Source organism: Salvia miltiorrhiza, chromosome 6 (genome assembly GCF_028751815.1).
Source record: "Salvia miltiorrhiza cultivar Shanhuang (shh) chromosome 6, IMPLAD_Smil_shh, whole genome shotgun sequence".
NCBI lineage: Eukaryota > Viridiplantae > Streptophyta > Magnoliopsida > Lamiales > Lamiaceae > Salvia > Salvia miltiorrhiza.
The window spans coordinates 16173910-16190732 of record NC_080392.1 but is presented as its reverse complement, the minus strand read 5'-3'; the positions used below and the strand labels follow the sequence as shown (position 1 = coordinate 16190732).

Genomic DNA, 16823 nt, shown 5'->3' with positions numbered 1-16823 from the left:
GGACAAGTGTCATTTTAGAGTCCAAGTATCATTTTCGGCAGCCACCGTGTCATTTTCGGCCGCTTTCGTGTCAAATTCCGACATCCATGTAGGTAAAAACCGATCATCGGATAATTTTGAGACGAAAATGAAAGGTTATGAATTGTGTAGTCAATTTTTGAAAATAGGTGCAATTTTCAAATTACGAAAAAAGTTATGGTTTTACATAATTTGCCCAAATATATATATATAGGGTGGGGTCTCAGTGTCTCACGAAAAATAAGGGTCTCATTGGAGCGCACCCCTATATGTGTGTGTGTGTGTGTATATATATATATATATATATATATATATATATAGGGGTGCATTCTATGACAACCACTCCCCTAGATAGAGAATAAAGATCAAATCAAGGTCATTCAATGAATCTCAATCAATGATCCAGATTGCATCCGAATTTAATTTTTCATGACTAGCATTTATTTAAAAAATCCCCGAAATTCCTCTCTTCCCATTCTGGGACCTGATCTATTTCGATGAACATTAGTATATTCATTTGTTTTTATACGAACAAATCGATTCGACAAACATTAGTATGTTCATTTGTTTTGATACGAAAATATCGACGAACATATCGACGAAAATTAGTATGTTCATTTGTTTTTATACGAACATATCGACGAACATTAGTATGTTCATTTATTTTCATACGAACATATTGACGAACATTAGTATGTTTATTTGTTCTGTGAATGCGTTATTCACGTAACAAACAGATATTCCATAAATAAAAGATTTATTAGATATATTTAGTGCAATAATTACATACCTACCTTTATTAAATAAAATAACCAAAAATTAATAATCTTAATCAGTTGAATGATCACTATTAGATTAAGCAAAATCGACGCATCTGATTTGGTCTTTATTCTTTATCTAAGGGAGTGGTCTCCATTGAACTCTCCCATATATATATATATATATATATATGGATGAGGTATACTAAGAATGCTATTTTCGTGAGAAATGAGAATGATTGAATAAGCCAGTATATCGTGTTGAATAAGCTGCGGATACCCGACGGGTATTCTTCCCCCAATGGATAATACTAGGGATGACAATCGGGTACGACGGGTACGGATAGTGACTATCCATACCCATACCCACGAACTAAATGGATAGTGGTTGCTACCCACGAAACTATCCATGGGTATCAAATGGTATCCAAACCCGCTACCCGTCGGGTATCCGCGAAAGGTATCCGTCACCCACTATCCAACGGGTATCCGTCACCCACTATCCGACGGATACCCGCTATCCGCCGGATACCCACGAAATAGAATTTAAATATAAATTTACAACAAATTTAATAGAAAAAAAAATCAACACAAATAGCATAGTTCAAATCCACAAAGAACAATGTTTAAATTCAAATTCACAAAGAACAATGTTTAAATTCATCAACTAAACTATAAAATCCAATAAAGAACAATGTCTATAATTGCTCGACAGTAGAAATAGAACCATCTTCATTGAACTCTTCTTCTTCATCTTCAAGTCAAGTCCAAAAGCTTTCATTCTTTCCTTGACCTATGAAATAAGCAATTATTTACATTAGATATATGAAATAAAAGATTAATTATAATTATAAATTTACATACCTTCAAGTTGATTTCGTAGCCAATTTTGAGTACACATTAATGCTTCTAATAGCTTTGGTTTGAGACGACTGCGGTGCTCAATATTAGACTTTGAGCCTTATTGTTTGGGCCTATTTTAAAATATAAAATACTAGCCCATAATCTCAAAATATGTATTTAAAGCCTATATTTTATAGAATTTTTTGTGGATATTTGACGGGTAATTAACGGATAATTGACGGGTAATTGGCGGGTATTTTTCGCGGGTAAACGGGTTTCGCGGGTATGGATAGTAAGTATCCAAACCCATACCCACGAACTAAATGGATAGTGAATTGTACCCACGAAACTATCCGTGGATATCAAATGGTATCCAAACCCACCCTAATGGGTTCGGGTTTTCGCGGATATCCACTACCCGCGGGTAGATTGCCATCCCTAGATAATACCCGCCCTGACCCCGCCCCGATTTAAACGGGTATGGAGGCGGGGCCGGGTATGGGGATGGGAAAGCAATACCCGGCCCCGCCCCGCCCCGCCCCGCCCCGTTGCTATCCCTATTATATAGTGACTTATTCATTAATCTCACATCTCACCAAAAATAGCAATCTCACTAGAACCTAGAGCTGGCAAAATGGGCGGGTCAAGCTAGCCCGACCCGACCCGCTGGGCTTATGAATTCGATCGGGCTGCAATTTTACAAGCCCAGCCCAGCTTCATTTGGGCCATCGGGCGGTTGGGCCAAACCCACCCAATGATCTTTTTATTTTATTATTAAATTTTATTTTTATTTTTATAAAAAAGTAAACAGATTTTATTATTCAAATGATAACTATAAACAAAATAAAAAGCACTACAATCAACATGAGCCAATTTGATTACAAATTTGAACGTCATCATTCATATCATCACATTTGAAGCAAGTCAGAAGCAAAATGAAATGTCTAGTACAAAATACAAAATTAATAAATAAAAGCAAGTCAGAGCTTTGATATAGATTCATACTTCATGCACATCTATAAAATTGAAGCTTATATATCAAGCTTTTTAACTCATGATTTTAGGAATGTTATGCTAAACTGGAAAGTAAAAATAATACTAATAAATAAATGAAAAACGAAAAACCAATGAACAACATTAATTATTCCCAACAAAAATAAATTGAATTTCAGTTTTGATTTTACAGAATTGAATTAAATTAATCGAACTACTAAATGATTTTACGAAAAAAAAACAGATAGAATGAATAAATTAACATATTAAAAAAAATTGATCGGGTGGGCTTTTTAGCCCCAAAGCCCGATCAACCCGACGGGCTGACTGGGCGGGTTTTTTAGGCCCGGGTTTTTTCGGGCCTCTTTTTTATAAAGCCCAGCCCAACCCTAAATACGGGCGGTACGGGTTGATTTTGCCAGCTCTACTAGAACCTAACTCTATATATATGTATGTGTGTGTGGGGGGTTGACTTCTATAAGAAAACATCCTTATAGATAGAAAGAAGAAACATCCTTATCTTGATTATTGTTCAAATTTGGTAGTATAATTATTTTAGACCGGGCCATTTGCAATTTCGAGCCTACCTCATTATGCATCTAGACTACCAAACGATGGGTCTGGTTCGAATATGTTAGCTATGTTGGTCTTATTAATCCTACCAATACTCATTTATCACTTGAAATAAATTAAAAATTGCTCAAAAATAAAAACAGATAAAAGTCAATTTCCAAATTTATGGATATAGGGCCAAAAATACACCCATGATCATGCTTTTTGTTCTGTGATTTTTCAGCTCGATTCACAATATTTATATTCTCCAACAATCAACTAAAATTACTGCACATAATTTAGCTACTTTGGAGTTCTTTCTTGATCGAGAGTTCTTCAATTTTGAAAGAAAAAACGTTTTCCGAACCGAGGATGAAAACTCTTGGAATGGGTTGCTTGTTGAATCAAGAAATGTCGATTGCAAGGGTTTGATTCATGATTCCATTTCATGAAAGAAGATAGAAGGAAATGTAATGCTGCTGCTGCTGTCTTGATATTTGTTCGTGGCATTTGGAGAAAATCTTGGTCGATTTCAGGTAGATGCTTTTTGGCTAATTGACCGAAAATAAATTAGGGTTTGGTGTGAATCTGTTTGAAGATCTTGGATAATTGGGAAAGATTGAATTTTGGGGGCCATGGCAGTGGGATGGAGTGTGACACTTTGGATGGCAAGAATGGTGTGGTTTGCATTGTGTGGTTGGGTGGTTTCTTGCTTGACTGTTGCCGATGAATTGGCCGGCTCTTTGCGCTCCGGAGATATCGGCCCGTTCCATGTCGGTTAATTTGCAGACTATTGTACAGAAACAAAGGAGTTTATCATCTGCAAGGATCCGGTTTCCCTGAATAGAGTTTTGTCTTCGTTTATGTTGATTGTGTGAGTAGCAAATGTGTGGTAGTTTGTTTGAGTATATGATTATCAAATGTTGAAATGTGATGTTTGATTAGGCTTGAAGCTGCAGTTTCACTTATCTTGTTCATACCAAAAGAGAAAAATATTGATTATTTTACTGATTCTGTTATGAAACTAATATGCTAAACTAGTTCTTTGTGGATTCTAGAGTTTCTTTGCTTTGCTCATATTGATTTGGAATTTTTAGTTGACGTTCTCCTTATGTGTGTGCGTCTTGATGAAGCTCAGAAACTTGGAGTTGATTGAAATCTCATCTAGTCTTAGAAAGATGGGGGAAACCTTGAGTAGAAGATTGAAGGCATAATAAGCTTATGTTTGAGCCCCATTTATCTTAATAACATCACCAGGAAATGGTGAATTTATCATTTGATATCTGAGCTATATGAGCAGAGATGGTTGAGACTAGACTGCCAAGTGAAAATGGAGAATTTATCATTTTACATTTCTATTTTAAAAGTGGAAACTTCTGTTTCATACCGTTAAGTCAATCCCTTAGTTTTATACTTATTCTGTTCCATGTTGTCTTAAAATGGAGATTATGTTATGTGGATGTAGTGAGAAAAGAATATGTCATTGGATCGCATGGACATGTACTACTACTAGGGTCAAAATCAATGCTTACCTGTTTGAAAAACCATGTATACTTTTATCAGTATTTGTGTTTCAGTTCCCTAGTCTATACCAGAGGAGCTCAATCTTTTCCTAATAAAGGGCCATTTTTCTGTGATTTTTTATGAGTATGATTGAGATTTAACACCTTGAGGCTTGAGCAGCTGCTGTGAAGTATTCGAGGAGGATCATGATTTTCTTTCCTCCCAACAATTCTTTCATTTTTCAGTAAGCAGAGAGTCGCGGTTGTGTTTTCCAATTCAAGTCTCAGTCTCAGAGGGATTTGTTGGAGAAGATGGAAGTCTAATGTTTGAAGCCAACATCTTGCCATATTGTGACCAGAAGAGAACCTCTGCTCCATTTTCCATTCCACTCACCACGTGTATTTTTAATCAGTTTCTTAATTTTTGTTATTTATTTTTGATAATTAAGAAATTTCAGAACGGAGGTTTTGTCCAAAGTTGTAGCTGAGAATTCTCTAGTTTATTTAGTTTGAAATTTATGCTGTGGGTTTTAATCCTATTTGCAAAGTAGGGATATGTGTATAAATTTATTAATACTACGGTAATCATCCCACATTGAATTCTTAACAATCAAACCGCAAACACTTATATTGGTGGCGGAATATAATTGTCACGACCTTACTTGAACAGGATCTGTTCTATCTCCGGTCCAACCGGGATGGCTGGGCGGCTATCTGACAGACCCTTCTTTTTTGGATTTCGTTTTATTTTTCTTCATCAGTCTTCCATTAATAAGCCCAATTTTATCGTGAATCAGCAAGCTTTGATATAATCAAAATTACATACCAACTCAAGTATTTGGTTCTACAATCTGCAACTGGTCTCTAGCAACTATATTTATATCCTACTAGGAAGTTCAGATCTTCCTGAGCATTTTGAGAAGCCTCGAACGCGTTCTAGCTGCCCATTTTTTCGATAACGAACACGTCCTGGCTTCCTTCTTCTCTGGCTGCATGCTCGTATTCGGGCTCATCTACTTCACCTCTTGCGCCATACATGTCGTGTCTGTCTGACCACTGTTGGCTGGAAGAATATAGGAGGGCCGGGTTGCTCATGGTGGACGGATAATTTCCCTCGTGCTCGTCTCTCCTTCTCCGTTTGCTCGGTCCCCTCCTTCCAACCATGTCTGGTGGATTAATTATCTCTGCTCGGCCAGAGCGTGATTGACAGCGCTGTGCCCCGTGCAGTCCAACCGACTTCTTTTGTGTTGGTTTATATTAGTTTTAGGTGTATAAATCATAATAGAAGCATACAATATTACACAAGCAAAGAAAACCTCGTGAAACAATACACCATATACATACAATCAGTCGACATCTACAAAAGCAGTGCAATCAAGATCTTGCAGAGTCAATCTTCCCATGTATAATTCACTAATATGGTGACGACAAAGAGGGGCACATTTCCTCTGTAGACTGTCGTGGATCGCGCCCATTCCACGAACCCAGGATTTATCATCTAACGGGTTCACGTCAAGATGGTTCTGCAGTAGATGAATCCTGTAACACGTCGTGTCTGCATTGCCGCAGAAATGAGCAGTGCATCGGTGATGGGGCTCATCCGAGGCCAAGCTGATCAATGCCATTGTCAGAGCGCCATCTACAGGCTTGGGATCGGAGAGATTTCTCTCTCTCATAACTGTGATCTCCCTTTCTGAAGGGAAGTACACTTGTTCAGTTCCATCAGCACCGGAGACTTTCAAATCCTTGGTGAAATGGCTCATAGCTGCACGTTTGGTGGCTTCGTGCTTCTCTGCTAATGTTAGGATGCAAGAGAATCTAAGATGATAACTTACGATAATCTTAACTTTCTTGAAGTTGTGACAGCAGCTGTAGAAATCCAGCCATCTTCTTCCCACCCCAGCGTACCACTTGATAATGTTGATATCTTCAAGAACCATGAGCAAACTGAGAGGCCTCGGACGGCCCATTTGGTTTGTGAATCCGACCATCTTGACTGCCTTCTTTAAAAGTTCAATGGGAGCCTCGACTTTGATGCACCGCCTTGTCAAATCCTCGACTGTTCTTTGAGCATACTTCTCTTCCTCTTCTTCCTCTTGCCTTGTCACTTCATCCTCCAATTCCCTCTTGGCTTTCACCGGCTTTAGATAATTGTCCACTTGCAGTTGGAAGTTGTCGTACGCATCAACTAGCTCGTGTGGCAGCTGATCCCTAATCCTTCTCAAGGAGAGGAAATCACCGGCTGATAGCATCCGATGCCACTCCCATCTCTCGTCCACAGATGCCGAATACTCCTGGACGACTTCATCAGCCCAAGTGCTGAAGATCTGCCTCACTTCATCCTCTATCTGGAAATCAAACTTGAATCCATTGCTTTGCTTCGACTTCTTAAACACGTGACTCAATAACTTCATCCCCAACTTCTTCCTATTCCTCTCTTTCGCACTTTTCAACTCCATAAGCCTGACTTGCTTCTGCCTGAGATGCTTCTTATGCGCCCTTATTGCCTTCTGTGTCTTTCTTGGCCGGAGAACTGAAGGCGCAACGGCCTGAAGTTCCATCCCCATGAAATCAATCTTCTCAGAAACCGCGCTGTGAATAACAGTTATCTGTCCATCCACCTTCAAATCCAACTCCTCATCTAGAAACCTTACAACCTTCTTCTTCAAATCCATTGTCATCATCTTAGAACCAGATGTGATGATCAATATCTCATCCAAATACCGGACAGCATGAACCTTCAACGGCTTATGAAAAACCGAGAAAGAGCCAGCAAGCTCGTTTTCATTGAACCTAGGATTCTCCTTATTCGTTTTCAGGCGTAGTTCTTGAATTTCCTTATCAAATCCATTGAGGTAGACATTAATCAAAATTGAACTCAATGCACATTCTTGAGGCAGCCCTCTACCTAAACAAACTCCACCCAAATTGACAGAAACTACTCTGCATCCGAACAACCTTCTAATCAAATCAAGAAAATCGCAATCATCAATTTTCTGCCCTAGCATCAAGCATAGATTACCAACATGCCTAGATTGAAACAATTGATCATCGAATTTGACACTAAACCACCAATTAGGGTTCTCAACTGAGTTCTTCAAATACCTAATTGCGGTGTGGCGGCCCATGTTCGCGCGGCCGCCATAACAAAATGTGACGAACCTATCATCGTAAATGACTTCTAGTACAATCCTAATAGCTTCGAGTACCACTTTGAGCTTCAGATTGGGCAGGACTAGGGCTTCACCTTTCCGCGATTTCGGGAAAACGGAAATGCAGCACGATTCGACGTCGACCGAGTTGTTGGCGAGCTGAGAAGAGAGCTCTTGCAGGGAGAAGAAGTGAGTCGACACCGAGTCGAGAGTGAGCGGCGGTGGCGGCGAGTCGGGGGCATGCTTTCGGAGGTTGTGGCAGGCGGTGAGGAGGAGGGAGGGTGAAGCGACGATGTTTTGGAGGAGGCTCTGGAATTTGCCGTGGCGATAGTGGGAGAGGACTAGTGATTGGAGAGCTGATTTTTCGAGAGGTCGGATTTCTGTTGGCGGGTGTTGGAGGGTGGAAAAGAGGGAGGGTTTCACAGCAGTGGTGGCGGCGGTGGCGGCGATGGCGGCGACTCTGGGTTTCCGGAGAAAGTTAGCGAACATTTGTAATTTAGAAAAAGTTGGAATACAATTTTAGAATGACAATATTAACGGCATGTTTACCTTTTTGGTTGTTCCATTAAATTTATTTATTTTTTAGATTATAATTAATTTTTAATTAAATTAAAAGTTTTTAATTAAGCCCTCCGTCCTAATAAAAGTGGCTATTTTTTTTTTTTTTGGCACAAAGATTAAGAGAGTGCTAGTTAAGCTTAAATCATGTGTGGTCCACTTATGTAATGACTTTATTAATGAGGTAATCTCAACTACCTCTTGTAACTACTTTTTCCACTTTTTAACATTAGTAAATTTAAATTTGATTAATTAAAATTTAGAATTTAAAATTAAATTTAAATTAATTTAAATTTGTACCATTTAACTAAATTCTGAAACAACCCATTTTCACAAGGACGGCGACAAATTCTGAAACACTTAACCAAATTCTACACTAAAAAAAAAAAAATCTGAAACAACATTAACCAAATTCTGGCGGTAGAATTAACTTTTCCCATAGAAATGCAAACCCAAATTTGGGCGGCAATTTTTATAACCAAAAATGAAAGAGGATTTTGAAATTCCCTCTACATTCATCTATAAATAAGGGATGTTCCTATACATAACTATTCCCTTCACAATTCTAAAAAAAACACCAATAATGGTGAGCAAAAATCTGTCAAACCAAGAGAGGAATAGAATAGTCCAATATCTACTGCAAAATCTGAAAAATGGCAAGCCAAGGAGTGTAGCTATGAAGGAGGCTGTCACCATCTTCAAGTCCTCGAAGCGGACCGTCACTCGCCTTTCGGCTGCAGCCAAGAAACAACAAGATAAACATTACATCAAATAACCAATGCTTCTTTCAAATTATTTCTCAGACAACATTTAAAACAAGCATCATAGAAATTCGTCACATAGGATTCATCATTTCAGCAAGATTTATACCATCCCTTCACAATGCATGCTTCAATCCCCACTTTAAGCACATAAAAAATCAGAGAACAAGTGCCAAAAGGAAACTTCTCACCGAATAAGGAAACATCTGCTTCAAGATTTGGAATCTTGTAAGTTTCTTCTTCGGCACAGGCTGCTCCTCTGTTACCGGGACTTGCGTCCAGCCACCGGAGTCCACATCGTCTAGTAAATCGACTGGGGCGTACGGTCCAAGGGACCACGGTGACAGTGTGTCGGCCACAATAAGCCCAGAGAGATACTCATCGGTCTCTGTCGATTCAGGCAGAGTTGGATAGCGGCAGCGGAGATTCACATGCGACGAGGGAGCCCTCGATTTGAGGCGGATCGAACACCAATCGCCGCCGCATGGACGGAGACTCGACAGCGGGAGGAGCCTGAGGCAACAGGTCGCCGCTCAGAGAGGCGACGGGCTCTGACTTCGTCAGAGAGTAAGTGGAGGCGGCAGGATGAAAGGGAGAGCCCTCGCTGCAAAATCTCCCCTGAATCAAGGGAAAATCAACGACGAAAGGTGCGTGCAGCAGGTTGCCGCTCAGAGAGACGATGGGCTCCGGTGAAGCCGGAGCGTCGGAAGTTTGCTTCTTCATCATCGTGGAGGTTAAAACCCTTGACCCAGAGAGGTGAAATGCTCCTGTCAACGGCGAATCGAGGGTGAGAACCCAAGATTCAGAGGGGCAACGGCGATTCAACGACGATTGAACGGCGGGAGAGCAACCAAAACCCTAGATTCAGAGACAACGACTCAGAGAGAGAGAAAGAGAGACGAGAGAGTGGGCGGCTAGGGTTAGATCAAATGATTGTGAAAAATAGACTTAAGTAGTCTATGTTAGGGTTTAATTAAGTAAGTTAATTAATGATCTTAATTAACTTAAATTCTTCCTTATTTTAGAAAGTGGCCACAAATAATGGGACACACCAAAAAGGAAAAGTGGTCACTTTTATTGGGATGAAGGGAGTACTATCTTCTCCTCTACCTAAGTTTTATATTTCTCGTAAGATCTCTCTCTACTCCTCTATCTCTTTCTATTCCACCGCCTCCCATCTCTCCACCGACTCCACCCTTTATCCGTTTGCACCGCAATCACCCAGTAGGTCTCCACTTTCCACCGTCTCCACCACTTCCATCATCCACACAGGCGTTACTGAGTAGGTCCCCTCCACCTTCCACCATCGTCCATCATCTTCTAAATTTTTCTACACTTGCGTGCAATCCTTGTGGCGGAGGGGCGAAAGCAGCAGCGCGGAAGAAAAGAGCATGAAAATTTTTCTATTTCCTTCTTTACTTCTTCACAGAGCATAAAATTTAGGGAGACACTTTCCATTATCAGCATGAAACTTTCTACTAAACCCATTCACTTTCTCTTTCTCTGCATCCAAAGATGACATTTTGGGGGGTTTTTTTAAATCGTCGTTGATTTGGGAGCTAACCACCAGCTTGTTTTTCTCCAGGATTTTCCTGTTGTTTGTGTAGATCCATGGAGTCTGGAGTTGCTAAGATGCACATGTGACTGGCCTGATGCGCCATTTAAAGGATAGAATGAAGAAAATGGGGGTTATCAGTTATGGTGTGGTGGTGTGGGGAAGATTAACTCTTGAATAGGATATACTATGTGTGTGTGTGTGTGTTGAGAGAAAGAGAAACATAAAGGGATACCAATTGGTGATGGTATTGCAGCATATGCGGGCTTACTCATTTTCCTCATTAATTTAATTTTTTTAGATACTCGTACTCAAAAGAAACCAACCACTAATACTAGGACGGAGGGTGTGATAATATTAAGGGCAAGGTGCAGATTGCCCCCTGAACTACACCCCCTATAGCTTTTAGCCCCCCATACTCGATCAAAGCGCGTTGACCTCCCTGAACTCCCAAACGAAGGGTGCAAATAACACCCTTCGCTAAACGGCTCTCAAACGCCGTTTGTTTAACTTTAATTTTTTTTTTATTTGGGGAAGGGTCAACCGAGGAAAGGTCGGCGTCGGGCTCACCAAATTTCGGGGAGGTCGCGGTGGAATTTGGAAATAGAGATCGAAGAGAAAAACTCTTGTGCGCAGGCGACAACCTCGCCGGAATTCGAAGATAACATGAGGCATGCATGGAATAACGATTTCGCAGAAAGGGAGAGGGGAGACCGATTGATTTTGAGGGTGACGCTGATAAAGTGTCAGGGTGGGGCTGCGAGGAGGCGACAATTGCCCGCCGATTTTGAGAAAAGGGTGAATGGAGGTTGATTTTCGTCGGAGAAGGGGAAGACGAACGAGAGTAGTCGACGACGTGGCGAGATGGCGGCGACTTCAGATGAGAAAGGTGGTGTTATGCCTTGGGAGATGGATATGGATCTTGGAGATTTAGGGAGGAATACATTTTGATTTTGGAGAAGATGAAGTTTTCTGAATCCTTTTTTTTTTTCTTTTTTTTTCTGTGGAGATCTTATTTGTGGGGATTTGGGTTTCCTTTACAGGGGAACTGAAGAACGGACCGAGATGAATGAGGTGCCGGAGAATTTCAGAAAAAAGATGGATGAGCGGCCATGGATGCCGGAAACTGGAATAAAAGAAGGACATGGTTGGGGCTCGATTAGGGCTCGATTTTACAAGTAGAGTGTACCTGAAATTGAGAAATTGAGAGGGGTGAAGGAGGAGATATGAGCGGACAAAGGGAGCGATACCAACGGCCGGACGCGGCCTTGCTGGACTCAGCCGCGACGGCTACCAGATGAGAGAGAGAAGATGACGCTTGAAATAAAGAAAAAAAAATTAATTAAACAGACGGCGTTTGAGCGCCGTTTAGCATAAGGTGTTATTTGCACCCTTCTTTCAGGAGTTCAGGGAGGTCAACGCGCTTTGACCGAGTATGGGAGGATAAAAGCTATAGGGGGTGTAGTTCAAGGGGCAATCTGCACCTTTGCCCTAATATTAAGGTCCAAAATTAAAAATGTCAATCTTCCTTAAGTTTGTGATGAAAAACATATTTATAAAATATTGTCTTTATGTTTATGTTTATGTTTAAATTAGGTATTGGGAATAATGAAAAAGTGGAAATGAAAGATAAATGAGGTATTATTAGTGATGAATTATACTCCCCTCGTCCCTGAAATAGCTTCCTCTTCGGGCACGGCACGAATTTTAAGGAAAAGTTGTAAAGTGTATTGATAGTGGAGAAAAAGTGTTATAATTATTATTGAAAGTTGTGTTATAATTAGTATTGGGAGTGGTGAAAAGTAAAAAGAAAGAATAAATAAATATTATTAGTGGTGGGGTAGTTGTTCAAAAATGAAAAGAAAGAAAGAGGAAGTTATTTGGGGGACGTCCCAAAAAGGAAAAATAGGAAGTTATTTCAGGGATGGAGGGAGTAGTAAAAAAATAGAAAGAGAATTTTTTTGGAGGACCGATAGAAAAGAAAAGTTAGAAAGTTATTTTGGGAAGGAAGAGAGTAATTTTTTAGGCCCACCGTTCAAAAGTATGACACTTTTAATGGGCACATGTTTTAATAAAATGGATGATGACTTTTATGTAGTGGAGAAATTAAGGTTCCACCAAATTTTGAAAAAAGTGGTTGAGATTGAATTAAGGGTAATTTTTTTATTAATAAGGGATATTTGTAACTTGTAAAGATAAAATATAAGAACAAAATGTAGAGTCATGTCTTAAAATGGAAAGTGCCATAGTTTTTATGGACACCCAAAATAGCGAAAGTATCATACTTTCGTGAATGGATGGAGAACTTTTTTAACATAACAAATAAAAATTATTTAGCATTGATAAGAATCGTGTAAAATTCTTCCTTTTTTTTAATTTAATGTCCACAATGTGACAAATACACATATCACATTCGAATTGACTTAGATCATCCTTAGTGGGGGTGCGCCGCGCCGACTTGATGCAGCACGCTGGAAGCGGCCGGGCGCTGACGCACCCCCTCGGCTCAATCTAGGGACACTACGTCGTGCCCAGTGCGGTGGAGGGGAAAAGCAGGCGCGTGTATATCAATCGCCCCCTTTAATTAAAAAGAACAAACAACAAAAATAGAAAAGATAAGAAGAAAAAAAAAATGAAAGAAGAAAGCGGTGGGGCAGCGGGTTTGGTAGGGTTGTTTTCATTTTTTGTAATATCTTTTATTTTAATTTTGATTTTTGTTTTTTTATTAATTTTAAAATTTTAAACCTTTATAATTCTTTTAAATTTTTTAACCTATTATATTTTATTTTAATTAATGTAGTGTTTAATTTTTTTAAGTAAATATTGAATTTTGATTTTGAAAAGTAAAAATTGAATAAAATGAAAATGTGAATTATATAGCCTCTTAGTGTCAATGCACTATAGAGGGTGATTCTTTGGTGGGACCATCTTATAGAGTCCATTTATACAACCCCCATTGAAGATGCTATTACGAACTCAATTTGAGGCTTCAATTAGTTCAATTTTTCTTTAAAAAAAATATATATTGTTATCTAACAATCAATAAATTGAATTCCTTTTTTTTTGTTATTTAATTTAAGGCGAATGACTAGTTCGTGATTTTGCTTATTTTTTTATAAAAAAATTATATATTACGTCTGTCCCTTATAAATATGGATAAGTGTTTTCGGCACATATTTTAATGAAAAATTGTTTAAAGTATTGATAATGGAGAAAATGTCTCACATTAAGGGTATTGTTAAGTAGATTGTGGGCAAATAAGAGTAACTTACAAAAATAAAATTATCCAAATTATGTGTGGGGTAGTCTCCAAAAATAAGGTGTGCATAAATTTGGGGGCCGTACAAAAAAAAAATGTATGCTTAAATAAGAATACGAAGGGAGTAATTTAAGCATGCATTAGAATATCTTGAAAATTGCTCAATTAATCGAATCATTAAGATTTGATTATTTATTGAATTCTAAGATATTTCCTCAATCCACAAAAAAATTGACACAATTTCTTTTTTGGTCTGTCCATAAAAAAATTATCATTTTTATTTATAGTAGTAGAGCCCACACAACTATAGTCACATTCAAAATGGGACTCTTACTCCAATAACAACTTCCCTCACATTTTATAAAAATTCGTGTTGTCCACAACTTTGAGGTTAAATTCCCTCTTAGTGTATTTGTTCATTCGAATAATTTCCCCCGACAATAAGTCTGAACCTCATCTTCGTAGCTTCGAGGTTCTCCCCATTTCTTCATCTTGAAATTATCATACTTTTGGTAAGCTATATAGTAAGCGTTTCTTCTTTGATCTCCTCAAAATCGACATGACTCATTTGCTTCAGTGTCACCCGGAGCTGCTTACTTGTTTTGCACCATTAAGTCTTCAGTATGTGAGCATCACTACATTCTTGGTGATGTTGTTCAAGTTTACCATCTTCCCTAATTTCCTCGAAAGTACACTAAGATGGATCCTTCAGTTCATATACAAGTTGTTCATCTCCAACTAGTGTAATGGCAAGACCTTCAACTAGCACTCGTCAGATCATGTTGTGTTGAGCCGTCAGATGGCTCTTTATTCTGAGCTTCCATAGATCATAGTTTTTCTACAATATACAAGGGAAGAGAACATGTAGAATGATCCATGATAGGTATGCACTGAGGATGATGAATGTTTAATGAATTTTTTTTTTAATTATCAGTTCAAGCAAACCTGATATTCAAATACAAAGGTATATAGAACCTGTACTCTGATACCAATTTTTGGTCTCCAGCGAACACGTATTGGTGTATTGGGAGGGGTGATAACACTCACTTTTACATGATTTTTAATGTTTCTATGATGTCAATTTTATAGGGAATTGAGTGTTTGATGGTTGTTTTGTGCTTACATTGCTTTATCTTGTGAAATATGATACTTTCTCATACTTTGATTAAATGTACATAAATATTTAAGCTGAATTTGGAAGTATGATCTGAATGAAAATTGTAGATCATCGCGATACGAGTTTGTGAATGCAAACAGATCGCAAATCGGAGTTCAGACGAGAGACATGACCGAAATAAGAAAGTTGCGCACAACAGTAAATAGTGTCCGACGAGATTGACAAGATTTTTTGAATTTCTGGATTTTATCAGTATTTTTGAGTTATGTACTGTATTTATTCCATGTGCCTATATATATATATATATATATATATATATATATATATATTGGTCTTGCTCTTGACCTATTAGACGCCTCTATTCACCTGTTTTCAGCTCTTTTATCTCTCTTTTCATATGTTTCAATTTTTAGACTTAGAACTTTATTGCTTTCATAGATTAGATTTATTTTTTGCTAGATTGAAGATTCGAGCTGTTTATCCAGAATTCTTTCTACGTTCTATCAGTTTTATTTATTTTAATTATGTCTTTATTTATTTATTGATGTCTGGCTAGTTTTTTTTTATAGATTCTAGGGTTTGTAAATGATTGATTGAATTTATGTGATTGATTTATTAATATCTTATTTGTCTTCTAGTTTCTGATTCACAATTCATGTGTTTGATTTCGTGTGAATTACGTGATCAATATTTTCATGTTTAGATATTGGATTAGATATCTAGCGGTGATAAATTTTTAGCGGATCCAGGAATGTGTGATATGATTTTAACCTTGAGATCTGGTGGAGATAGATGGATCATAGAGAGCTATTCTTATGTGCTTTTGGGAGTTAGTAGATTTTCTTAAGACCTAGTGGAGATAGAGAATTTACTAATCAGCTATCATAAATTGTTCTAGTGGGAGTGTATGATTATTTATGTGATCTCTCATTAGGACTGGATTAAACAGGTAATTTGGATTAATAGATTAATTGTGTAGATATAATTAAGAGTAAAATTTTGAAGTAGCCAAAATGAAGCATAAAACACAATTTATGGCCACACATTGAAAAAACACAAATTTTGGCCATTTTTATAGCTTTGGGACGTTTTTGCCCTTAATTGGGCGGACTGGGTAGGGTCAGGAGCGCGGGTCGCGTGCCGGGTAGGATCAGGCACGCGGGTCGGGTTAGGCACTTATGGCACTATTAGTGCCATAAGTGCCAAGCTTGGCACTTATGGCACTATAAGTGCCATAAGTGCCAACGAAATTTTTTTTTTACTCCCCCTGCCCTGTCTACCCCCCAGACCCCCGACCCCACCCACCCCACCCACCCCCAAGCCAAAAAATTTTACTTTATTATTTTATTTTATGGCACTTATGGCACTAATAGTGCCATAAGTGCCAATGAAATTTTTTTTTACTCCCCCTGCCCTGTCTACCCCCAGACCCCCGACCCCACCCACCCCCAAGCCAAAAAATTTTACTTTATTATTTTATTTTATGGCACTTATGTCACTAATAGTGCCATAAGTGCCAACGAAAATCCAAAATAAAATAAAGTAAAATGGTCTTTTTAGCACTTATGGCACTATTAGTGCTATAAGTGCCAAACATGCAGAACAAATATAGAAACAACAGCATCATCTAAACCCTAAATGGAACATCTAAACCCTAAATGAATAATCTAAACCCTAAATGGAATATCTAAACCCTAGGGGAAGTGTTTAAAAAGTTCCTTTCGGCTTGGGGGTGGGTGCGGGGGGTGGGGGGTA

At 38.6% G+C, this 16823-nt stretch overlaps 2 protein-coding genes across 2 annotated transcripts; one reads left to right on the top strand and one right to left on the bottom strand.

The window, feature by feature from the left end:
- The first annotated feature begins 3649 nt into the window (after positions 1–3649).
- On the top strand, positions 3650–5206 carry LOC130990195 (uncharacterized). Its single transcript, XM_057914419.1, has 2 exons — positions 3650–4038; positions 4913–5206. Exon 1 carries the CDS (start codon positions 3800–3802, stop codon positions 3944–3946), a length of 147 nt encoding a protein of 48 aa, XP_057770402.1. The 5' UTR covers positions 3650–3799; the 3' UTR covers positions 3947–4038; positions 4913–5206.
- Positions 5207–5986: 780 nt separating this feature from the next.
- Positions 5987–8329, bottom strand: LOC130990194 (nuclear intron maturase 3, mitochondrial). The gene has a single exon (XM_057914418.1). It carries the CDS (start codon positions 8305–8307, stop codon positions 6013–6015), a length of 2295 nt encoding a protein of 764 aa, XP_057770401.1. The 5' UTR covers positions 8308–8329; the 3' UTR covers positions 5987–6012.
- Positions 8330–16823: the final 8494 nt, after the last annotated feature.

Excerpts from the sequence above, each read along its gene's own strand:
- LOC130990195 (XM_057914419.1), top strand. The coding sequence starts at position 3,800 with ATGGCAGTGGGATGGAGTGTGACACTTTGGATGGCAAGAATGGTGTGG.
- LOC130990194 (XM_057914418.1), bottom strand. The coding sequence starts at position 8,307 with ATGTTCGCTAACTTTCTCCGGAAACCCAGAGTCGCCGCCATCGCCGCC.